Here is a 25,585-nt window from a genome sequence, read left to right on the forward strand (position 1 = left end):
GTGAATTTGTGAGCACGTTAGTGTGTACAGGCCCCTCAAGAGGATGCCTTGGTCTCCAGCACCCTTCTGTCTAACTCAGACGTGATCCCCACTGTTTTTCACAGCTAGATGTTATGGAGACTTCTCTTCCCGGCACTGGTGCCCTGGACTGGGGAGCCCAGTGTGGACTCCTCACTCTTCAAGGGGGACCTCCACAGCCAAGATATTTCTTCCGATCTTTAACCACCACACATGGATGTGGGACCAGTCCATTTTGTGCCTCTACCCCTCCTACCAGTCTTGACATGGCTTCTTCTTTATAGCTTTAGTTCTAGGAATTCTATTCAGCGAGTCTGTATAATGATGGCTGTTCAGTAATTTAGTTGTAATTTTGATGTGGTCGTGGGAGGAAGCAAGCACAGTATTTACCTACTCTACCATCTTGACCCTAATTCTCTAAAAAATATGATTATGAGAATGAGGAGTCCCATAATTTGCCTTCTGCAAGCTGGAGGCCTGGGAAAGCTGGTGTTGTAGTTCTAGTGGAGCCCAAAGGCCTGAGAATCAGGAGTGCTGATGTCCTATAGCTGATATTTCCAGAGTTACATTGAGGAAGAGATGAGGCAGTGATCCAGAGAATCCTGACCCCAACTTCAATAAAGTGAATATACAGCTACACTCATCTCCATAACGTTCTTTCAATAGCCACATGGGACTATTGAGCACTCAAAATATGGCTAGTGAGACTGAGGATTTGAATTTTAAATTTTAATTTATTTCAATTAATATTAAGTAAATTTAAATTTAGATAGCTGCTTGTGGCTATGTAACACCATATTACATAGTGTTCCTTACTGAGACAGTCTACATATCTGAAAGCACTCACAGCATTATTGACCTCATTTACCATTCTGGTTTTAGTTTCCTCTTCATTTATGGCCCCAAGAATTTATCTTACTCTTTTAACTGTTCACTTAAAAGGATGTTAAATTTTATCTAGTGTTTTTTGTAAGCTGGGAGGTTTTATATTATATAGCTCATGGTATTGACAAAAGTAGAATATAGGCTCTCCTTCCATTTATTTCTCCCCTCCAATCCATCATCTTTATTGCAAAGCAATTTATCTAAAATGAAAATCTGTTCATGTTACATTTATGTTTTCAAGACCCCTCTTCTCTCAGAATGCAGCCCAAGCTCAGCTCTGTATGGACGCACTCAGTAGCCTAGCCCCTGCCTGTTTCCTCATCCTTATCTTTCATTGCATCTTCTCCTTGAACTTCATGTTCAAGCAGTGTCAAATATTTGGTCATAACCTTCATAATCCCTCATTGTTTACATATTTGTCTCCCTCCTGGTCTGAATTCCTAGGAAAGGACTTGGTTTTTTTCTTTTAGTCTCTGGAATCTCAATCCCTAGCCCAGGGACTGACCCAGAGAAGCACTGATGCTGGGACTTCTGCTGTATCCAGGAGGGTGGTGGCATCATCATGAACATCTGTGGAGCAGCTCAGGGCACAGCCTGGCCCCAGGTATTAGAGGAGTTCTGAATTGGGACAGATGTCGTGTCTGTCTTCAGAGAGCTCTCAAAGAAAGTAGTTTTGAGGCTTCAAGTTCCTAATGAGCCAAAGCATCGCAGACTCATGCTGCTTCAGGCACAGTTCCCTGCCAACTTCCCTTATCATTTTCTGAGAGTCTGTGGTGACTGTGCGATTGAACACCAGATGACCCTGCGTGTGTCTTTTTACAGGTTGTACCTGTGATGCTTCACACAGCCCCTGACAGTTCCCTTTGGACTGTTCTTTATTCTTGCTGTGAAGGTGAAAGAGGGCAGTGATACCCACGAGAGTGGATGAGTGAAGAATGGGGCCTTGGTTCAGTACTAGGAAAGGCCAACTTTGCCTCACTGAGCTTTCCTTTGCTGCTGGGCGACTAGGGATATATCTTCCTTCCTCTTAGTCCTTCTATTGCTGTCCCAGGAAGGCTGTGAGCCATTGGCCTTTCTGTTCCAGGGGGGCCAAAAATATTAAGTCTCCAAATGAGCTGTACGCAGTGCCCAGCACTTATTATAATAAGTGCTTATGGAAATACTTTTTGGGTTGAAGGCTGTTTGGTTTATTCCTGTTTGTTCCCTATCTCACAGGAGGCCTGCAAGCTACTTCCATCCTAGGCTTGTGAGGAGAGTGGTAGGCAGGTGAGAGCACTGGGCTGAGAGTCAGAAGTCTAGATTTAACCCTACCTCTGCCCTCAACTGGCTGCATGACTTAGAGTAAGTTGCTTTACCACTCTGTTTCTATGTACTGTATGTAAGATATTGAGCCTGGACCTGAGGTGCTTGTGAGGTGCTCAGTGACCATGTCTTCCCTTTTCTAGATACTTGTGGGGTGTTTGTACTCACTTTATATATCAGAAAACCTTTTGTCTTCCTTCTTTTCATTCTTGTCACATCTTTGTTAATCCCTTTCCAGGCTGAAGCAAAGTCTCTCTGTGTGTGTACACAGAAGATTAGAAAAAAGCCCAGTGCAAAGAGGAAATCCCTCTTCTACTCTGACCACCAACTTATTCTATTGTGTACCCTGATTTCTCATCCTTATTATCTGTGGTCTTTTTATTCAGGGCCTCAGACATGAAAGAAATTGGGCTAAATAACCTCATACAGGAAGTTAATCTGACTGATTGACTACATTTCCCAGAAATACAAAGAATAACATCAAAGGGGCATTACAAGTTATCAGAGAGGAAATGGTCCTCACAAGGAACCTGACAGGTCAGAGCAGGAGGGGAGTCTGTGTGAGTGGGCCAGGGAAGTGGGGCATGGGCTGGGCAGCGGGGACAGATTCGTCAATGTTCTCCCAGTGCCCAGTTCTTTGCCTTCATCTGCTGCTTCTCTTTCTTCAACTGCTTCATTAACTTGAGTAGAAGCTTGGGCCAACTTTCAGGGTAGCTGTTGGCTGGTGGTTTCTCTGGGGGAGAGCTGGGAGACTGCCATAATCGCTCCCATTAGCAGTTGGCAGCTCCCCAAGCTGCTTTCTAACCTGGACTGGCTCAGCCCTAACATCTGCTGGACCTGCTGTGATGCTCACACACAGTGCAGGCTGTGTATCTGCTGTTTAGTCCCCACGTTGCCCCATGATGGTGGGCCTTGGCACCAGCTGGCATAGTGGAACCTCTCACACTGTGAAGCCTGTGAAGATTAGCTCCAAGAACCACTGCTCTTAATGAGAGCAGCTTTACTCTCTGGCACTTACCGAAGTGCAAAGCTGTGGGGGAACAGAACTCTGAATGTGGCCTCAGGAAGGAATCCAGGCCAGAAAAGTCATTAGTGGCCTGTGCTATGAGTAAATGATCCCTGGGAGGTTAAGACGAGATGATAACATCCTCATAACCAGCTACCTTTAACTGAGTACATACTCTGCTCAGAGCACGCAACCCTTTGAACTCATGACCTCTCTTTATACAACAGCCTATTAGGTACATACTGTTCCCTTTTTACAGTTGGATAATTGGAGGCTCACAGAGGTGAAAAAAAACCAAAACAGTCCAAGATCACACAAGCTCAGTGGCAGAGCTGAAACCACCAACCCCAGAGCTCAAGCTCTTACCACCATACCTGCTGTACCTTGCATGATGACCGGACATGGAACTTTTCAAAGGTTGTGTGTGTGCCAAGAGCAAGTGGAAATAATGTAGGTTGTGACTTCTAAATCCCACATACCCATGGATTAGTTGTACAGACTGATGTCCAAGAGACTGGAGAAAGCAGGTTTGGCTCACACTGACCCTTACTTAAGAGGCAGGTTCAGGGGCGAGGCCTGATCCCCTCTCTCAGGCTGTGTGGTGTTGTCTAGGAAGGTGAGCCAAGCTGCAGAAGGTTTAAGGGTCATGAAGTGAAGGCAGGGAGCCTGCAGACTGAAGCGTGGGGAAGGAAGAAAGGGTAGGCAAGCTTCTGGCCTTGCTTGCATATGCCTGGGATGTTTGCATTATACATGAGCCTCATCTTTTTTATTTAAAAAAAAATTTTTTTTAGCCCCAGCTGCTCTAGTAATTTTTTTTCTCCCCTAAACCCTTCAAGGCATAATTCTGTCTGCTGCCTTCCTGAGTCACTGGCAAATACCCAGCCCCAGTCATGGACTGAGTCCATGGGCGTGAGTCAGTATGAGCCCCAAGCTTATATTAGGTGCAGGGCTACTGTGCCTTGTGTCCAGCTGGGGGTGGGGGAGCCGTTGTGACAGCCACCATCACCTGCTCTGAGCCTTTGTTTGTATCAAGGCACTCATACTGCTAAATGTCCCTTTGTGTTCCTCTTTGCTAGATACAACTCCCTATTGTTTGCAATTCCTGCTTTAAAAAACTCAGAATACCAAAAGCCCCACTTGGATGGGCCATGTAAATAATTATTTTACCTGTCCTTTCTTCCCCAGCAGTTATATTCAGAAAACTGCTCCATTTTCTGGAAACTGGGACCTCCCTATGGATGGCTCACTGAACCCAGTGCAGGGCACATGAATATGTAGAAATGTCTGGGACTGCTGTTCCTGGTCCTTTTAATCAGTATGGCCCGATTCCTCCATTAGTTTGAAGTGCCTTAAGGAGAGGCAGGATGGCCCAGTGAAAATGGCAGTAGACAGTGTAGAGGCCAAAGCTGCCCCGTTACCTGCAAAAGGAGCAGAGGCCTGAACCTGTCTACTGAGCTTGGTGTTCCGTGGAATGGTCTATACTGAGAACAAGGCCAAGCGGTCACTAACCACTTAAGGCTCCAGGGATTCTCCTGGTGGGACCTCGGGAAACTTTTCTAGGAATCCTGTGCTCCCTTTAGTTTCTCCGCGCTGATAGCCCACCCCCTTGGCCATCATCATTTTGACAGCTCCCTCCTCCTCCCCTCTTATCCCCCTGAGTAAATGTGCCCTGGGAGGTTAAGGCTCTTGCTCCCCCTTTTCCTTCTGCTGATCCAGCAAGCCATGCTTTCTCCTTTTCTGATCTCTACTCCTCTCCCCCTTGAATCCAGTCCTGGTTTCCCCGCAGCCAGCCTCCCTTTCCTCACCGACTGGGCTAGCCCCCGCCCCGCTGCGCCCGCCGTCACCGCGGCGGGTTCAGCCCCTCGCCAACCCCGTGCTCTCTGCCACCCGGGGCTCGGCTTGCCCAGTCCCGCGGCTCCAGTCTGGATCTCGCTGCTGCCCGACCGGGGTACGAGTGCCGCTGCTGAGGAGGAGGCGGCGGCTGGCCCGCTCCCCTCAGCCGCCTCGCCAGCCCGGAGTTGGTGGGGAGGGAACAGCTGGCAGCCCCCCGGAGGACAATGCACCCAGCTCTCGGCCACCCCCGCTCGGTCTCGTCCTCGTCCGGCTCATTCCCGCCACCCCCCGCCGCCGCCCGGCCGCAGCCCCTCTTCCTCCGGGGGGGATCCCCCAGCGGCCGGCGAGGCTCGGGCGATAGCAGCACCAGCACCAGCCGCGGGGGAAGCGGCGGCCGACGAGGCGGGGGCGGCGGCTCCCCCAGCAGCAACACCAGCGCCGAGCGGGAGGACGACGACGAGAGCATCAGTATCAGTAAGCCGCTGGTGCCTGCGGCTGCCGCTGGGATCCTGGGTCCCCTGGCTCAGGGGGGCGCTCCAGACGCCGACCCTGCGCCCGCCGCCTTCTCCTCCTCGGCCGGCACCCCCTCCTCCACCTCCACGCCTACCTCCTCCTGCAGCATGACAGCCGCGGACTTCGGCGGGGGCGCTGCGGCCGGGGGCATCGGGGGTCCGGGGGGCCGCTCAACTGGGGGCGCGGGCGGCACGGGGACCGGTAGCAGCGCCTCCTGCTGTTCGTGCTGCTGCTGTTGCTGTGGCGGCCGCCGGGCCCGACCCGGCCGCAGGGGTCCGCGCAGCTGCTGCACTCCCTGTCCGGGATGCCGTTGGGGCTACCAGGCGCTGTCCGTGGTGCTGTTGCTGGCGCAGGGCGGGCTGCTGGACCTGTACCTCATCGCCGTCACCGACCTGTACTGGTGCTCATGGATCGCCACCGACCTGGTTGTGGTGGTGGGCTGGGCCATCTTCTTCGCCAAGAACAGCCGAGCCCGTCCCGGCAGCGCGGCGAGTGGCGCGCACAACCACCACCAGCACCACCACCACGCTGCGCCGCCCCTGCACCTTCCCACAGCCTCCGCCGGGGCTGCGGCCGGAGCCAAGGCGCGCTGCGGCCGCGGAGGTGTCGGAGGCGCCGGGGGCGGCCCGGGGGCGGCCGCGGCCACGGGCGAGTTCGCCTTCGCCTACCTGGCCTGGCTCATCTACTCCATCGCCTTCACGCCTAAGGTGGTGCTCATCTTGGGCACATCCATCCTGGACCTCATTGAGCTGCGCGCGCCCTTCGGCACCACGGGCTTCCGCCTCACCATGGCACTGTCGGTTCCTCTGCTCTACAGCTTGGTGCGGGCCATCAGCGAGGCGGGCGCCCCGCCAGGCTCAACGGGTCCCCTGCTTCTGCAGCCCCAGCAGCACCGCGCCGCCGGCTGCTTCCTGGGCACGTGTTTGGACCTGCTTGACAGCTTCACTCTGGTGGAGCTGATGCTGGAAGGCCGCGTGCCGCTCCCCGCACACCTGCGCTACCTGCTCATTGCAGTCTACTTCCTCACCCTCGCCTCGCCGGTGCTTTGGCTCTACGAGCTCAACGCAGCAGCCGTGGCTTCATCCTGGGGCCAGGCTTCCGGGCCCGGCAGCTGCAGCCGCCTTTTGCGCCTGCTGGGCGGCTGCCTGATGGACGTGCCCTTGCTGGCGCTGCGTTGCCTCCTGGTGGTGAGCTACCAGCAGCCCCTCTCCATCTTCATGCTCAAGAACCTCTTCTTCCTCGGTTGCCGTGGCCTGGAGGCCCTAGAGGGCTGTTGGGACCCCGGAAGTCGGACCTCCCCTAGTCGGGCCAGAGGGAGCTACGGTGCTCCGCCCTCTGCCCCGCCTCCACCGCCACCGCCACCACCGCCACCACCTCAGGGAGGCTCCCAGCTGGGTCACTGCATCTCGGACAACGAGGGGGGTGCTCATGGCTATGTCAACACCCTGGCTGTGGCCTCCCAGAATTGAGGGAGATAAAGAAGGGGGCTTGCTTGCTTTTCGGTTGCGAGACCCCAGCTCCCTTGTCCTCTGACCTCTCACCCAGATTTGATCAGGCTCTCTTTGGAAGAGGTAACTATTAATAGGGCTAAGGGCTAGTGTGTCCTTCTGTACCCCTTGAGTCAAGATTGCTCGGAGGTAGACCAGCAGCTAATGGTGAGGGAGGAAGGTCCACATTCTCTATTCTCACTTCTCCATGCCTGACCCTAATCCTAGCCTCCAAGGGGCTGGATACCTCTGCTTCTTGCTTTTCCCACCTCCACCCTAATTCCTATCCATTGTGTATGTGTGGGGGGATAGAAAAGAGGGGGTGCCCAGGCAGGGGGTGCTGGGCTTTAGGCCTTCCCCCTTGCTTGGAAGTGCCAGTTTGTTTTAGGCTGTGGTTAGTGACCATTGTCCCATGCCTTGAAATTAACCCAGAATCTACTGTCCCCTGATGTGTCTATTGGGTTTCTTCCAGATGGTAAATGCAAAGTCTGTGTCTCTGTGTATGTGTAGTGTTGTTTCCTTGGGTCCACCTTGTGGCCCCTTGCAACCAGTAGGAGATCTGGGGAGGCCCTGCCCTCCCCACCATATAAACCACCATCTTCCTTATTTCTACGTGAATTCGTGGCCATGAATTCCCAGAAAGAGCTGGGCTCCTGGGAGCTGCCCACTTGTTCTCCTTCAAGGGAGAAGCTCACCCAGGATCTTCCTCAATCTTGCTCCTCTCTCCTCAGCTTGGCGGGAGGAAAGGGTTCATACTCTAAGGACCAAACTGCACCCTTTCTTGGGTGAGTGAGCATTTCTACCTCTGTGCTTTCGACTTTTGTTGCATCACGCACTGATGCTGCTTGCAAAAAATAAAGACAAAATATTCGGAAGTTGCATTTAACATGGCTACTGGATCCAGCTGGGATTTGGTGCCAGTGTTATTACAGGGTCTGTGGAGTATCGGCCATTGGCTTGCCCTCCTCTCTCTGCACCCAGAACTCTTATCCTTGTGCACTGGGTTAGATCTAGGCTCAGAACAACAGCTCTGGTGGGGTTCCTGGAAGATGTGAAGCTGAGTCTCACATGGGCCCAAAGGATTAGGAAATCCAATTCTGTGCCCCCCCTTTCCACCCTCCCTCTAGGAAGTTTGGTGTAGACCAGGAACAGTGGTGGTGACCTTTGTCCTCTGCTCTGGTTAAGAGAATCACCAGGGAAAGTGCAGGCTTCTTGAAACAGGGTGGGCAAACCCTACCCTGTCCAGCTTTCCTCTCTGGTGTTCCTCTTGTTGAGGCTGATGACATGGGACATCCAGGCATTGCTCACCAATCTTGGACATCACTCTTGGAATCCTTGAGGCAGAATAAGTATTTTTAGGGGAGGTAAGAGTACAGGAGGACAGTTTGAAGCAAGGCCAGGAAATACTCTCCCCCACCCTGTAATAGGATGGGGTAGGGTGAAATTGTAAGAATTTTTGTTTCCCCTTCTTCCTTCTTATGCTTGGGAACTTTTGTGTGGTGTAATAAGTCCTGGACATGTAATAAACTCAGAAGTCATGGAATATAGTTTTGACTTTGTCACTCATTAGCTGTGAGTGACACATCACTTTTGCTTTCTGGGCCTCAGTTTTTTGCTTGGGGCCTTTCTCTCCCAATTTCTTGGGGGCTTGCTGACAGAAGATGTCCATGTAGACAGAGACACAAGATGGGCTGATGGCTTGACCACAGTTCTCCTGAGCTTCCCCCTACTCTCACAGTGGGGAAACAATGGAGGAAAAATGTTTACACTCAGTGCACTATCTGTGCTTCCAGTCCCTCATCTTACTGGGTCCAATATAAGCTGGTTGTTTGCAGCTAATTGTTTTTTTCTGCCTTCTTTCCTTCCTCTACTAACTCCTCTTGTTTCCCTTTGAATTCCATTTGCTCCGAGTTCTGGGCCCAGATCCTGGGTAGGCCCCAATAGCTGCTTCCTCTATTTCCACATCCTCTCTCCAGCTTTGCTGTTTCTCTGCTACCTAATCTCAGTGACTATGAAAGGACTTTGTGTCTGAGCCATGGCCAGCTCCTGGCTGGCCCCCTGCCCTACCCCCTTTCTACTGATTGGATGGTGGTCTCCCTGCTGAGTGACTGACTGTAAAACTCTGAGTGCTATTGGATTTTCTGGTGGGAGGCTGTGATAGGTTCCCATGAGCTGCCACTTTCCTAAGTACGTTGATAGACTGATGGCAACCAGGCCAATTCTGGTAGAGGCCAGGCCTTTGCAGGCCCTGTCCCCACTGCCACCCCTCCTGCCTGACATCCTCTTCCAAACATTTGGTGCAAGCACCTTGTGCTCAGGGGGTCAGTCCCTTCCTGCCTTCTGGTGTTTTTCATTATCCCTTTTACTTATTTCCGTTGCCCCATTCGCAAGAAGAAATGACTTCTAAAGCTTCATTTTTCTTGCTTCCTAGGGGCATCTATAGGGGGTCAAACTGGAGACATTCCCCATGGGCCTGATAGACAGGAGTACACTGTCTTCTGAGGCTGATGCCAGCAGCACAGTTCACAGACCAGAACCCGGGTTCAGAATCCAGACTACCTGCCTCTAACATTTGAGCCAGTCAGAGTGTCCTCGCTCAGGGGTTGGACCACACCCATGCTAAAGGGCGTTCTGATAGAACCTGTCCTGGCTCTGATGCCACCTGTTTTGGGGGAAGAGCTAGATGGCAGTTAGAGCCTGGAAGAAGGGAAGTGGCACATCACTAGCATTTATCATGTTTTTAAATCCCCATTCTCTTTTTAAAAATAAAACCAGCTTGTTCTGAAAATAAAAAACTTGAGACTTGTGACAAGCTTCCTGTGTGGTTTAAGATCTTTCCTGTCCTGATTTCCTTACTAAATTCTTAAATGTCACTGTGACATTTGTCACCATTTTATAGGTTTATGTTAACATTATGGGTTCACCTTGGCTATTTCCTTCTAAGCAGTGGCATGCTACTCAGGGAGATAGTGTGGCTTTGGCCTTGACCTGGTGGGTGTAGGCAGGGCTAAATCAGATGGGCTCTCATCCTGAGAGTGATAGTTCCAGCAACCCGGAGCTATCTCTCCCATTTCTTTCTCAGAATAACTTACCAAAGGGGAAAGCCTGAGAACTTATTTTTACTCTGCCCTCCTCTATTGCTCATGCACCCTTCAGAAGCATGAATTCACGTATGAGTGAGAAGAACAGGCCATGGGTTTTTTTTTTTTTTAACACAAAGGGGACTGTGAAGTCTAAGACAGAACATTGTGTCTGCATAAAAATAAAATTAAAGTTTTGGGTTTTTTTTCTTTAGCACAGAGACAGTCAGCACTATTCAAGCTACTCTGTGTTGTTGCCCTATGATGCTTCTGGCCATTCCAAAGGCCATACAGTGGTTTGACCAAGCAGGGTGAGAGAGGCAAAGTTGGAGCATGGTCAGAGCCTGCTCGCAGGCTTGCTCTGCCTCCTACTAGCTGTGGCTTTGGGCCCTTACCTGACCTCCTGGGATGTTTTCAACACTTATAAAACAGAAGTAATATTACCTACCTCACAAGGCTGTGGTAAGAATTAAATGAGGTGATATATGCAAAAATGGTCCTTTTCCTCAAGACATTTATAATCATAATGTGGGGTGGGGGCAAAATTTACACAGGAAATAATTACAGAACAACCTGAGACCATGCCTTCATTTCTTCCTAAATCTAGATGTAAAATAAAATGATTAATTTGGCTAAGCATGTTATAAATATTTATACATTTCTTAGTTACACAAGTTAGCTCTCACCAATTTTGGTCAGTGCTGGGGCATACCTGGAGGCACTTTGTGAAAGGTGAAGAAGAGGTGTAGGAGTGCTCTCCTCATGAATGGGCTGTGTTGAGACCACACTCAGGCCTTGCCTGAGGATTTGAGTCTGGCCCTGCAGCTGTGGCCCTAAGGAAGAGCATGGGAATATATCCTGCACGTGACTGCCAGGCCCTGGATGCTCATTGGCTCATTTCACTCTCAGCCACCTCCTAGGCAGCTTTATCTCCATTTTCCTGAGGTCCAGAAAGAGGAAGTAGCTTGCTGAATGCCACACCATAGTTAGGAAGGGAATTCTGATTTGAACCCAAGACTGCCTGCCTTCAAAATCTGTACCTCAGGCACCCTTCAGACTTTATCTGTTAACTGGGTTCAACTTACCCTTCATTAAAACTGTGCAGTTCTGGCTAAAAAGCAGGGACTAGTTTTCATATTCTGTGTGAGTGTCATGGAAGAGGCACTGAGCAAAAGTCAACTGGCAGGACACCATGTAGGTGCAGGCAAAAGTGGGGGCCAGCCAATTTTTCCTCTCCCTCTCCTTTATCTCCCCTTTGTCCTCTCAGGGTACTGTTGTATCTTCTTCCTTTCTAATCAGAAACCTAATCAGTTACCAACCTAAGGGACTATTCCTCCTAGGAAAGGAATTGGTACCAGGATGGGCAGGCATATTGGACAAGACTTCTTGGCATCCTTCAAATCATGAGAGAGAGGACTCCATGTTCCTCTAACAGGAAAGGCTGGTTCAACAGGGCACCCTGCCTGCCTTGACCAAATGGAAAAGTTGAGCATGTGGACCCAGTGCCAAGACCTGGGAGAGGCAGCAGGGCATGGAGAGCTGGGGAAAGGCCAAAAGAAAGGAGATGGACCTGGAAGCCATTTAGGAGTGATGTGGAAGGCACTGAGTGGGGAGCAGACATCCGGCAAGGGTCCCATCCTGGCAGAAAGCCACGGGGCACCCCAACGTCACAGCCTATACCCATGGTCTGGGGGCAGTTGCTTTATCTTCTGCAACATAGAATCTATAGAATCTATATTGTTTCCATTTTCCCAAAATGAGCATATTCACGCAGCCAACACATTTATTAAGTTCCTAATATGTCAAATACTGGGTCATCTATTACTTTTATAATCTGAAAAAGCAAACACTTGAGTAAGAAAGCAGTGACAACAGGAAAGGAGGCTAGATACATAGTACCCTGGGTTCATAAACTGCTCTGACCCAGAGCCAGGTCAGAGCGCTTCTCCTTGCCAAGGGGCAAAGAGACCTATGGAAGCCTCCAGGCTCCTCAAAGGCAGCAGTGTGGGAGGGGTGGAAATATCTGAACCAGTGTGGCTGCCATGTTTGCAGTGCTTCCTGTGTGTGGGACACCACCTAAGCACTTCACACGTAGGCTTCACCATCCTCACAAGACCTCAGTGAGGTAGGAATTCCTACTGCACCCATTTTAGAGACAAGCTACCTGAGGCCTAAGGAAGATAACTTCAGTTAAGTAACTCAGCTGGCAAGCATGGGAGCTAGAGGCACAGCCTCTTTAAGAAAACTCTCCAACACACTCGACTTGACACCCAGGGCCCAGGCTGTGTCTGACTCTTGAGTTCACGCATGCTTGGGCCCCTACTGTCTTGCAGAGCCTGGAGCAGACTGTCTTGTGGCCCTTCCTTGGCAGGTCTTCTCAGGAGGTGCTGGAGCAGAACAGGGCTGGCTCTCCCCTTATTTATTGGGGAAGAACTGCAGAATGAAAATCACCCATCACACTGTTAGTACAGCTTCTCCCTTATGCCCTATTTCATATTCGAAGATTAGCAGGAACTAAGTAAAATCCATCACGCCCTAGCATTCAGAGATCCCAGCTCAAACTACTGAATGAATGTCTAAATGACAGAACAAACTCCCTCAAAGACTAAACACCGCTGAGGACCTTCCTAGGCAGAAAAAGGAAAACTGGTTTCAAATAGAAGTAGTAAGAAGCACTGTATGGAGCCATGCCCAGACCACCCGCCATCTAATCACACCTTTTTTTTTTCTGACTAGGGTCAGGACAGCAGGCAGGAAACACCTATGGAAATGCGCCAGGAGTGGGAGGCTTGCACTGGCCAGCAGTCATAGGCACCTGCCAAAGGATGCTGTGGTCACACGTTGACTGTGGGTCCTTCCGCCCACCTTGAGCCACCTCTAAAGCACTGTTTTGAAGCAGGACCAGAGAGGTGGGAGAGTCACAGCTTGGAGGACAGGTGTTCTTGGAGGGGCTCTTCTAGGCAAAGTAGAATTTTATTAGCCATGGTTCAGAATAATACGGAAAGGCAGGCCTCACTTCCTTTATACGTGCTCTTGAAGCTCTTGATTCTTGGCATTGGGCTCATAGCAGACACCACATTCAGGTTGACAGAATTTCCAGCACCTACGGTGACCAGTGTGAGACTGGGGGGCTACAGGGAGCGGGAGGGAGGTGGAAGCAACAAAGGAATGACACTAAAGAGAGGGTGGCAGAAGAATGAAAGGATCTCTCTGGGGTCTCTTTTATAAGAGCACTAATCCCATTCATGAGGCCCCACCCTCATGATCTAATCAGCTCCCAAAGGCTCCACCTCTAATACCATCACCTTGAGGATTAAGTGTCAACTTAAGAATTTCTGAGGGAACACAGACATCTCATCCATACCTCTCTCTCACCTGGTCCTTTGCTGCTGTTGGGCTGGGCCTGGACTACACATTGTTTGGGACTTAGGCCTCGATGCTCTTGCTGCTACTTGGCAAAATCTCACTACAAGAAGAGAATTCTAACTAGGACTGCTTGACCTATGGGAACATGTGACTCAAAATAACTACCAGGAATTCTTAGCAGAGTTAAATGTATTCATTCTTTTATTGACAACCTCTTTCATGCACATGTACACCTGTAATATTTGGTTTCCCATCACATTTCAGAAATCCTCTCCTCTGTGCTGAAACTTGAAGCTATAGTTAACAGCACAAACATAGGTGATGGAGAACCCTCGGCTCCAGGGGCAGATGGCATCCCAGTGCACTCTTCCGGGAACAACTTCACACACGGCCTTAGCATCTCTCCTCAAATGCTGTCTCTGAACCTCAGACCTTTAAGTAGAGTGGCACATTCCTCTCCCTTCAAAGGGCCTGCCCAGATCCTCACTGCCCTCCCATTCTCCCCGCTCCGTATCTCATACTCAATTCACTCTGCCACTGGACCCAAGTGTGGAGCTAAGGTCCCTCAGCTCCCAGTGCTTCAGAGCCAGCAGCCCCAAAAGCATCCTCTGCCATAACTCTCCCACTGACTGCCAAAACACGAGCTCAGGGTTTTAGACCTTTCTCCCTGTTGAATGCTGTTCAGTTTCACATCACAGATGTTTATCCTGTCTCTTTCCAAAATGATCTGAGGTGGCTTCCAGGTATGTTTGGCCCTCAGCCTCCTCCTCTGCAGGATAACAGCTCCTCATATTCAAGGAGTCCCAGGCCTTTGGGCTGATGTCCTAACTCCCAGCCTGGGCTCTGGTGATGTCTTCATCCCATCTCTTATGCCTCCCTCCTTCCTCTCCAGGCTCAACCTGCAGTTCCCTGATGGCCTAACTCCCACTCACCTCCCAGCCATTACTCCACATGCTGCTTCCCTGAGACTGGTGCCTTCTCCAACCACAATCTCTTGCCTAGGAAACTAGCTTCTCCCTTCAGCTTATACATCATCCCCTCCAGGAATGTATCACTGGGCCAGGCGCCCCTTCTGTGTGTCTGCATAGCCCTGGACAGGCGTCTGTTCAGTCTTTACATCTTTCATGACCTCCTCTATTTGCTAATATGTCGCTCTCACAAGATGTTAAGCTCCTTGGTGGCCAAGGCCAAGACCAGGGACAATTTATCTTTGTATCTCAGATGCCTGGCACATAGTAGGTACAAAATAAATGTTGAATGAATGAATGAATGTATGAATGAATGATGGACACTCAAGGACACTGCCACTAGCTCCTGGGAATGGGCTGTAGATTTTTGTGGGGATGGAAGATGACCAGACAGTCACAGAAAGAAAAATTAAGAGGGATGCCCAGGCATCAGAATCAAGATATCTACATTTTAAAGGTACCATTTCACACACAAATATAATGCACATACACATATACAGACACACGTGTACACCCATGTACATACACACTCCCTTCTCTCAGCGCTCTGGATCTGGGAGGCCCTATGCCACTGGCCCCTCTGGCTCCACACTGTCCCAGCCAGAGTTCTTCTGAAGCTCTTGGAAGAAAAGCTGTCGCTGGAGGCTTCTCAGGCTCTCCAGGGCCTCAGGGGAGAGCTTCTTGGCCACCTTGCACAGGTCCTGCTTTTCTTCCTCTTCCTCCATTTCCATAAGTCCATCGGGGGGCTGTGGGGAGCTCCTGGAGATATAGCCCTGGTCAGACTGTACCGACTGCCGCTGCTCCTCCTCGTAGGGTGTGTATGGGTCTTCCAGGGCCACGGCCGGTCTCTCCCACCCCTCCTGGCAGCTCAGACTCTGCTGGAAGAGTGAGAACATCAAGCTTTCGAGCTGCTCCCTTCCGTGCTCTGGGAAGTGGTGGGGTGATGCTGTCGGGGTGCTGCAGACAGGCGGGTGCTCTGAGTCCATGATGGGGAAGACGACACTGTTCCTCCGAGGGTCGCAGCCCTCTAGCAGTGGGCAGGCCTCGCCTCCCTCCACAACGGCCAACCGGCTAGCTGCGTGGCTCCCGACGGTGTGAGAGACGGGTTCCATGGCTTGAGCAGGAGGGACCACATCCACAGGGAGCACCATGGCTAGGAGGGGCTGTGCCGCCTGAAGTTGAGGTTGCAGCCTCGCCACTCCCCCTCCTTTCTCAGGGCCGAGAAGATTTACCACCAGGCAGCCCTCAGGGGCAGGCTCCTGTACCACCGGCTTTTGCTTCACAATCCCTCTTCCTGGTGGCAGCAGTGGCTCTTCAAACACCTCTTCATCCAGGGATGGGAGGTCCGGGTCATCCGGCGAGCAAAGGTTCTCATGCTCAAACCAATCAGGGCACCGAGTCTGCCACTCCCGGAACCTCCCCACAGCTTCTTTGAGCTGCCAGCCACTGGGGCTCTGCAGGTAGTTATCCCCTCTAAGCTCCCCAACATGGTGCATCCGGCCAGGTTCAAACATCTCCAGGTCCTGGATCCGGAAGTACACCTCCTCAAATTTACTCATGAGTGGGTACCTGGAAGTGATGTTGAAGAGGTCGGGGATATCACTCTCACTGCTGATGTCACTGAAGTAGCAGACAATGTATGTGCCGAAGCAGGCCGGCTTCTTGAAGTCTGGGAGGATCATGTTCATGGCCGCTGTGAAAAGGTCCCCTGCGGGCTTCTGGTGGTCACATCGAAGCTGGACAGCAGGCTCCTCCCAGCCGAGGATGGCCTGCCACTTGGCCCGGGTGCCTCGGGAGCACAGGATGATGATCTTGGAGTTGCTCTCTACCATCTCCTGCTTCTGACGGCCCACCCAGGTCATGACCCCCACCTCTGAGATGACTTGCTCCTCCAGCAGGTCAAGGGCCACTTCGGTGCCACAGACGGTCAGCAGGAATTGGGCGAACTTTAGGACCACGTCCACGTAGAGGGGGTGGTCGGCAGAGTAGACAATCCAGACCTTCCTGGGCTTCAGGGGAGGGGGTGTGAGACCAGTGGCGGGCAGGACATCTAGGGGAAACAAGGGAAGCCAAGACCACAGGTTCAGATGTGTGTCTGCGCTGACCCTCGCACCACAGGCCAAGGGCAGGTGCCAGACAGAGCTCTGCTCCCCAGCCTAAGAAATGTAACTGAGGCCTTGGAATAAGCCAAATGTTGCTGTTTCACCTGTTTGGGCTGCCTGAAAAAAACTAGTTTGGTGCCTTCTGGAAAAAGAATCTCCCTCTCTCGCATTTCTATCTGGCCTTTAGTCTATATTTTAATTATTTTAATTAAAAAGAAAAAAGGCACGAAGACCTTTCCTATGGAACAGATATGTCTGTTATAGGGGGGACCTCTTTTTACAAATTATGGTAACTTCCCTTCCTTTCCTTGTCCAAGTGATTTAAAAACATTACTCCAGCCTTGCCATTTGAGGTGCCCTCTGCGTGGGGGTGCAGAAGGCAGGTCCTCTAAAGGTGAGGTCTCCTGAAGAGACTCAGGAGTTAAACTGCAGAAGGCAACCCATCCATGTATCTCAGGAGAACCCTCCATCATGCTTTTAAAAACAAACACCCACCAAACACAGCCCACCCACACCAGGAAATACTGACCTGTATCTCTGGTGTCATTGCCATATTTTTCATGATGAGACCCTGAAAAGAAAACCATTGAAGTGGCTCTTTTGGAAGAGACATAGGAACCAGCTCACAGGGCACCTGACGGGAGCCCAGCCCCACTTGACAAAGGGCAACTGATAAGGGAGGGCGGCCCGAGACAGAAGTTACTAGACGCTTCTGGGCCTTTGCAGAGGGACCGTGCTGTGTGAGTTGCTCAGATGTGAATCCCGGCCAGCCATGGTGAGTGGTGAGATCTGGGAAAGTTACTAATGCCTCAGAAACTCAGCTTCTTCCTCTGTAAAATGGGTGTGTGGTGGAGGATTAAATGAGATTGGTATGTGAAGTGCCTGGCACATCATACATAGTCAGCTGGGGTCACAAGGATTCTGTGGCACTGACCCAACCAGAATGCCTGGAGTGGTGACTGGGGGTTCCCCTCTGGCCCCTCATTACAGTCCTGGTGTCCCCTCCCCACAATTTGGCCACCCCCAAGGAAACTCCCCACTTGAGGAAAAGCCCTTCCCTAGAGCTGTCCTTATAGGAAGCATAAATCTTACAACGTATCTCCAGAAGTAGCCTCCACTGGGTGTGATGACATTTCCTCCTGGTATTTTTTTTTTTTTTTTAGCTGAACCATCCTGCCACCTGCTGGCAGCTCAGCGGCTGCTCAGCTCGGGCGGGATTCAAACCACTGTTGCTCAGAGCTCACACTCTTGAGGGAGCTCTTAACCAACTGAGCCACTCGTCCGGCCCTCCTCCTGGTATTTTTGAGGTGAGGAAGGGAAACCAACATATCTGAGCAATCCCTCTCCTCAGAGATGCAATGAAGGAAACTGCAGTGCAGGAATCAACTATCAACTACTCTGTGACACAGACGGGAGGAACAGAGTCAATGGATGGCCAAGGAAGACACTAAGAGCCTTCATTTCAATCCCCACCCTTTGGGCCTTTTCCCAGAACTGTCAAAAGGCAGTCAATGAGTGAGGTTTCTTTTCTGTCCCTTCCTTCACCTCATGGTTGGGGGCACTTCAGGAAAGGTCAGAAGAGCAACAGCAGAAAAGAAACAAGAAGCCTCCCTGACATCTATAGAGAGCTTTACAGTTTATAAAGCACTTAGAGATGTTAACTTTACAGTTTATAAAGCACTCGAAGAAATGTTAACTCATTTGACCTGCCCAATAATCCTCTGGAGAAGGACCCTCTCAACAGGTCTGCCTGGTTTGGTGTTCTTCCCACTGCACAATATAATTAAAACTGATTAAATACCTAATCCCAATGAGCCTTGTAAGTGGGGAAATGGCCTCCCAGATCGTTGAAGGAGGAACCCAAGGTTGTGGAGGAGCAGGGAAAGGCTGAGCCCCCTAACCTGAGAGAACCTGGACAGAGAGGGTTGAGCAGGGAGAGGGAACCCATATTTATTAACACCCAACAATAAGCACCTTCCTTGCTATGTCATTTAATTCTCACCACAGCCCTGACAGGGATGTGTTATAATGCCATTTTCCAGAAAAAAACCCAAATCTACAATTTGTTAAGCAACTTGCTTTTGATGGCAAACCAGTGAGGCAGAGCTAGGATGCATAGCCATGTGCTCTAGGTCCCTGGAGTCTTCTCTGTCACATCATGCTGTCCCTTGTCATGCTACTCTCCCTGACCTCAGGGGTACAATCTAGAGGCTGCAGGATGGGGTCACTCAGGTTGCTCCACCTGCCTGGCTGATTATGTCTGAGCAGGGAACCTCCACCCTAGCTCCTTCCAACCTGCTGATTTTAATAATATTAATTTTAGTAGCAATAAATGCAATTGTAGCCAGCACATACTGAGCAAATATCATGTGCCAGGCTCCATGCTAAGAACTCATATGCACTACCTCAAGTAATCTTTACAATCGCTTTATGATGTGGGCATCTTTATAATTTCCTTTTTACAAAAGAACAACCTCGGCTCAGAGAATTGAGTACTTTGCCCAGGTGGAAGTGCTGGAGTTGGTATCTGAGCCCGGGTCAGCCTTACTGCAGACTCGGAGCTCTTGACAACAGAGGCGATGTCTGCATGAAATTTGAGATTGAAGTACGCTCTCTGAGCACAGCCTTACAGAGACTGGAGTGGGGAGGGGAACATAGGAAGAAAGACAAGAGCAGAGGGGAAAACCCAAGGCCCCACCCCACCATGCTTGCCCCTTACCGGACAGTCTCCAGGTCATGCAGAGCACCAGCATGATGACGGAGCCTATCAGTAGGATGGAGACGCCCGTGATGAACCCGTACACCCACAGGGGTATATAGTCTGTGACGAGTAGAACAGCATGAGTGATGTGGCAGGGAGGCCTGCTACGGCAGCCCTGAGGTCCCCAGCCCTGTTGCCCAGCCCCTCACCAGGTCTCTCTGGCCTGCGCCAGGACAGGCTGGTGATCTCACTCCCCCACCCCCCACCCCCACCCCCAGGGCAGTTCTCTTGGTTCAGCCTTGTGTGCCTGGCTCCACACAAGGCTCTGCCAGGAATGTCTCACATGGCCCCTCAGGAATGTCCCCTTGGGGCTCCTGCAGCACACTATGGGAAGGAACACTGGGCTTACCTGCAATCGGGTCTGCAAGGAGAACAAAAGGAAAGAAGTATTTTTAATTATTAGCAGAAATCACAAAATCATCACTGACATCCGATGAGGGCCTGCTAATGACCTTGGTCCTACACCAAGCACTTTAGATATGGGTCAACTTGATCAAACTATCTACAGGAAACACCTGAGCTGCTGCTCTACTAAGTGATGTCCCACCTCCCATCCAGGCCAGTGCAACATCTGCTGCTTTCTGATCAGCTTTGACTAGCCACATGTCAGGCTGCACATGGCTTCTGAATGGGCTGTGCCGCTTCCCTATTGTGTGATCTTGGACAAATTGCGTAACATCTCTTCATCTATGAACCAGGGGAAGGGAGTCTCCATTTCTTAGGTACTCTGACTCACAACTTGTGAGGATTAAAATCAATGACATGTTAAAGCACTTTGTTCTGCACATCACATATAACTGCAACTCGATGACAGTGACGGTCCCCACGTTTCCAGTCACAGAAGTGGAGGATCAGAAAGATTATGAACTTTGCCCAAGGCCACACAGTAACGAAAGGCAGTCTAATCCAGGAGTCTCTTTCTAAAGCCCCACACCTCAGGCCTGAATCCCTCCAGCTTAAACTCTGCCCCATCCTTAGGACCAGGTCAGGGTTCAAGACAAGCTGTTAACCTTCATCTACTCTCACCCCAAATATGCCCCAGGACAGCCATATGCTTCCTACCTGGGGTAGGAGTTCCTGGGCAGGGGACAGTGACGAGGTGTCTGAGGCAGTCGTTCAGACAGCTGATAAAGAAGGGCTGAATCTGTGAGGGCATAGAAGAGCAGGGAAGACAGGGACCCCCACGGATACTTTCCTGCCAGCAGAGCAATGGACCCTGGCGGGCGGCTCCAGGGTTGTCCTGTGGTTGTTAGGTAGACTGCCCATCATCGACAGGGGGTCAAAAAAGCCCTGTCCAGATGAGGCTGAGAGAGTGGGACTGGAGAGGCAGAGATGATGCCTCACCAAGCAGGGCATCTCAGACAGTAGTGGAGTTGGGTCCTCAGAGAGAGCGCCAGTCCACAAGTCACCCTCCCTCCCTCCCTTGCCCATCTAGCAGGAATGCCGACCTGTGCACGCTCTCCCATACCTGTCTACACCACTCACCCACCTGCACTTGGTGGTGGCAGCACCAATCAAAGTTTTGTAGAGTGAATGTGACGTTGGACCGCTGGTGGAAGTCCTCTCGTGTGGGCTAAAGAGAGGGGAGAGGATGGGTGAGGCTAGCTGGACCAGAGCTGGCTGTAGCGTTGCAGGAAGCTGGTGACAACCTTCCCCAATGTCAGTTTGCCCTCAGGAAGGCCAGAGGGATAAACACCTTCCAGGTTTCTGCACCAGGAAAACGACATTTCCCCAGTGCATCGGGTCTGCTGTTAACTCACAAACACAGCTAGTGACTGGTATTCCCCTCTTTGCTTTGGCTGCTGGGCATTGCAGGGACAAATCTCTGCTCACACCCAGCATCATGGCACATTTTCTGTGCTCATTGCACCCTGGCTTCATCTTATTGCTTCATCTTTATTTCCCCTTTGTCTTCATTTCCACATTTAAAACATCTTCAAATCCATTTTGAAATCAGTGGAATAAATGAAGTAGAACAAAAAGAGAACAGGGAGAATGTGGGGGAGGGAAGGGCAAAAAGGATGGGGGTGGTGGGTAGGGCAGAGACCACCTATACTCTGTTAGCCATAAACTGTAAGAGCAAAAGGAAACCTCCACCAGAGTCAGCTGTCCTTGTATATCAACTACATACCAAAAGGAAGGAAAAAGAGCCAAGCATTCCGATCGGTACTGCCTGAGCATAGCGCCGAGCACTGGGCTTCTGGCAACAATGTTGTCAGGATCAGTAAGGGGAGGCTGGGGCTTGGAGAGGTGGCTCTGAGCTATGTTTGAGGGGTGAGGAGTGGCAGGGAGTTACCGCAGGTATATCCAGTACTTCTTGGGAACATGTCTGGTTCTTTGTGCGTGGGAAACTGCTGAGCAGGATCTGGTAACGGGTAGGTTCGTTCCACTGGGTGAAGCTCACCCGCAGCTGGTGGGCTTCCAGGGTGTCTGCGGTCATGTTGGGGTCCCACAGGCTGCCTGCCCAGGGAACAGACACAGGCTGGGGGTGAGGGGAGGGCATGCACACCCAGGTAAAGCTCCCTTGGCAAGGCGGCCAGCTGAAATTACCTGAGCTCACACATGGTGTAGTGTTCTTCATCCTGGGGTCCTTGCAGTCTGCAGACCCAGAAGCAAAAGGAAACCATTAAGCCTCTGCCTCAGAAAGTTTACTCTTCCAGACTGCTGACACCAGGATAACAGTTTTCCTTCTAGAGAGCCTGTTCAAGGATGACCTCTTCAAAGCAAGCCCCGCAGCATTGGGGTCGACTGAGCTGCCTCAACCCTCCTCTGTCAGGGAACCCTCTAGATTCAAGTGTATTTCTCCTGAGCTTGCTTTGGGTGACCAGAGTCATGGTCCAATCCAGTGCCTTCTCTCCCCACTGCAGCTTCCTCTCCAGGGTTGCCTCTGACTGTTTACAAAGGGAGAGAGAACTTTGTTTTTTGTTCCTCCATGGTAGTTTTTCTTGAGTTTTTGTGTGTGCCATCATCAGCAGTTTCTGATTCAGCAGGTGGTGGTGGGGGAGGGGAGAGAGGGAGGGGAGGATGGCGGTTCCTGAGAATCTGCCTTTCTATCAGATTCTGGGAACTACCTAAAGGACCACTGCTCCAGATAGCTTCTTGATCCCCTTCCCTAATTTCCTTGACTGTAACGTTTTTACTTTGGTTTAAGAAGACACGTGACAAGTATGAATTGTTGAGTGACAGGGACTACCTCAGTATACTTTAGGGACAGGGGAGGGGGCTGGGGAGAATCACTCACTAAACAAATGCTTATGGAGCGCCCAATATGTGCCAGGCACCATTCTAGGTGCTGGAGATACAGTGGTGAATAAAGACAGTCCCTGTCGTCCAGAGATCACATTCTGGTAGAAGAGACCAATAAAATGAATATAATATAATTCATAATATAATGTCACAAATATATTATGACAATATTATATCAGGGAGTGATGAGTAAGCTGAAGAAGAGTAGAGTAAGCAGATAGTGTGAGTGGGGGTTGTGTGTGCATGTGTGTGTAGGGGTGCTCCAGAGACGAAGGTCATCATCATCCTTAACAAGCATTTCCTGATCACAGTTTGTGAGGTTCTGGCAATTGCACAAATGGGTATAGGACCCAGACCCCGTCCTCAAGGGGGCTGGCGTTCCAAGTGTGGTTGGCTTTGAACAGTGAGAAGTGTTGTAGGCTGTGGCTTACATTCTGAAGAGGACAGAGAGATAGAAGGTGCACACACACTGCAGGCTGTTTTCAAAGATAAACCTGGCAGTATTCACAGACAAGATGGATGAGTGGGGGAAGAGGAGATGGTGTCATACGTGGGATGGTGTGAGATAAACGCAGATAGGATATGAGGTCAAAGGGAAGAACAAGGTGACAGAAGCTGGGACAAGGCTGGGAACAGGGGTTATAACTCTTCCAAGAGTGGCGTGTCTTCCTGATACTTCCTGGGCAGGGACCGTGCTTCTCTAGACAGAGAGAGGGACTCTGGTTCCCTTAGAACTCCTGGGGTCAGAGAATGGGCTCTGCCTTCAGGGAGTATAGGCTGCAGCCACACCGCAAAGAGCCCCCCATCCCGGGCATCTGTTTGTTCCGTGGGCATCACATGCTGACAATAGCAGCCACTGTCCAGCTGAGCAGGGAGGCTGATGTCTGGGCAACCTGCAGGATTCTTCTGCAGAGCCACGGGTAAAGGGAAGGGCTGAGTGGGGCGCTCTTACCAGGCACGGCGAAGTTCCTGGACTGGTGATTGGGGTCCCCGTCAGGGATGGGCTTGGGCAGGTGGTGAACGGTCACCTCATATTCCTGGCCAGGTTCTACTACAAAGTGACTGAAGGTAAAACGCCACTGAAGAGAAGGGAAAAAGGGGAGGTTGGACAGGGAAGACACCACACCTCTCACCCAGCTGTGCCCAAAGAACCCCCTCTACCTACCACCAAAAGATCAGTCAAAAATAAGAATACCCACCACAGATCCAAAATCAGAGGCTTCTGTATCTTTGCTCTTTTTTTCCTCTGGTCTTTTCTGCCTATTTCAATATCTGGCCTCATCAGTATAGTGTCACGCAGGAAGCCAATCTGAGGGAAGCCGCAGAGCCCTCCTCCCCCATCAGCCTTCTTGTGCAGAACAATGGTGTAAGGGAGACCAGCCAAAGGACTTGGGGCCATTGGCAAGCTGGTGCCTAAGACGCAGCTAAAAACTATTTGTTAAGTGACTCTTCCTCCTTAAATGGGAAAGCCAGGGATCTCTTGAGAATGTTCTGGAGCACAAAAGTGCAGAGGGAGGGCTAGAGAGGTCCCCAGTCACTCTGGGCCTGCAGACATGACAGAATGTGTGTGGAGGTATTTTCTGGACAGTGCGGAAAATAGGTACTGACTCCAGGTCCTATTTGAACTACCTTGCTCGATGAGGCTGGGGTTCTTTGCTTCTAAGTATCCAGGCACCTGGTTCTCACCACCCACCTAGCAGTCAAGTTTTTTTGGGGGGGCCCTAATTAAACATGGGGGAGGGGAATCTGTCTTTGCTTCCTGTATCTGTGGGAGCTCTGCAAATGGTCACTTTTTGCAGATTTAAACTAGCAGTTTTCTAACTGGAGCTTGCATCAGAACTACCTGATGGGCTTGTTAAAGGATTGCTGGGCCCCACCCCAATTTCTGACTCAGCAGGTCTGGGGTGGGGCCCTAGAATCTGCATTTCTAACAAGCTCCCAGGTCATGCTGATGGGGTGTTCCTGGGACAACACTTTGAGAACCATGGCTTTAAACAAACTAGAGTCAACAATTTACTACCTGGCTATTAGTAGCAAAATGAGCAGAAATTGCTGAAGAACTCATTTACATGTGCCCCACCCACTTTGGTTCTTTGGTCTGGGCAGTCATTCCTTTCTGGAGGCAGGGCCCACACTAATGTCAGTTACAAGTAAAGATGGCAGGAGGCAGGGCTGGGAAGGCTCTCCCTATTCAGTGACTAGCTAGGGAAGGCTGGAAGGAAAAGTGGGGGGAGGCACATCTGGGAAGTTTTCAAAAACACGTTCTACTCCCCATGGTCATCAGAGGAACACAGTCCACGCAGGAGCTGGATTCTTACCCGCTGGTGATGATGCTGCAGTTTGGAGAGAAACTCAAACTTGACACATAAACGCTCATTGGTGTTCAGCTGCAGAACAGATAACTCTGCGCCCTCCAGGTAGAGGATGCTGGCTGAAGGTTAGAGGGAGGAGAGCAGACACAGATGCAGGTCAACGAGACAAATTGCCGGGTGGGTGTGTCACTTCCCCGTTGGTTATGCTTGTTCACTCTTAAAAGAAAATCTGCCCATCTTACCCAACCCTTCACTTCCTGTTCCTCCCAGCTCACTCCTGGGCCTAAGTTAGCCTCCTGCCCTGTAGACAGTTACTTCGCAGCTACACAGAATAAGCAACACTTTACACTGGGCTAGAAGCAAAGGCTTTGCAAGTTTGTGGCAAAGGGCGTTGGCAATAGGGCATGGGTGTCGAACGCAGCCATTTCTACCATCCTTGAAGAGGTTGCAACAACAGTAGGAGCTGGGGACATATAAAGAGAACTCCTCAGGCCCTGTTCACAAATCTGGGGCTGGTTCTTCTCCTTAACCCTAATCTTCTCAGTTCTGTAATACAATTCTCTATCCTTAAGAGGTTTAGGGATGCTATTTTAAGAAATGGCAGCCCTTAAATTAAAGGAAAAAGCAGACTGGCAAAGGTGTTACCATTTTTCCAGTAAATATTTGGTACCGCAGTCACAGAATTAACCATGTGACTCCCTCCCCC

The 25,585-nt window shown here is 50.8% G+C and overlaps 2 protein-coding genes across 2 annotated transcripts in view; one reads left to right on the plus strand and one right to left on the minus strand.

Annotated features, from left to right (window-relative positions):
- Positions 1-797: 797 nt before the first annotated feature.
- On the plus strand, positions 798-9,844 carry TMEM121B (transmembrane protein 121B). The gene has a single exon (XM_019629968.1). The coding sequence runs from the start codon at positions 5,269-5,271 to the stop codon at positions 7,024-7,026; it is 1,758 nt and encodes a 585-aa protein (XP_019485513.1). The 5' UTR covers positions 798-5,268; the 3' UTR covers positions 7,027-9,844.
- Positions 9,845-13,673: 3,829 nt separating this feature from the next.
- The window catches only part of IL17RA (interleukin 17 receptor A), a 20,008-nt gene continuing 8,096 nt past the window's right edge, over positions 13,674-25,585 (minus strand). The window contains exons 4-13 of the mRNA XM_019629973.1: positions 24,886-24,998; positions 23,520-23,646; positions 21,872-21,919; positions 21,618-21,781; positions 20,811-20,894; positions 20,384-20,465; positions 19,671-19,682; positions 19,280-19,381; positions 17,090-17,131; positions 13,674-16,508 (exon numbers count right to left, since the gene is read on the minus strand). Coding sequence (XP_019485518.1) covers positions 15,022-16,508; positions 17,090-17,131; positions 19,280-19,381; positions 19,671-19,682; positions 20,384-20,465; positions 20,811-20,894; positions 21,618-21,781; positions 21,872-21,919; positions 23,520-23,646; positions 24,886-24,998 — 2,261 coding nt within the window. The 3' untranslated portion in view covers positions 13,674-15,021. The remainder of the gene's footprint in view (positions 16,509-17,089; positions 17,132-19,279; positions 19,382-19,670; positions 19,683-20,383; positions 20,466-20,810; positions 20,895-21,617; positions 21,782-21,871; positions 21,920-23,519; positions 23,647-24,885; positions 24,999-25,585) is intronic.

The sequence above is a fragment of the Hipposideros armiger genome, unplaced genomic scaffold, assembly GCF_001890085.2.
Source record: "Hipposideros armiger isolate ML-2016 unplaced genomic scaffold, ASM189008v1 scaffold_878, whole genome shotgun sequence".
Lineage (NCBI taxonomy): Eukaryota > Metazoa > Chordata > Mammalia > Chiroptera > Hipposideridae > Hipposideros > Hipposideros armiger.

What these genes read in the sequence shown, in the direction of transcription:
- TMEM121B (XM_019629968.1), top strand. Translation starts at nt 5,269, where the DNA reads ATGCACCCAGCTCTCGGCCACCCCCGCTCGGTCTCGTCCTCGTCCGGC.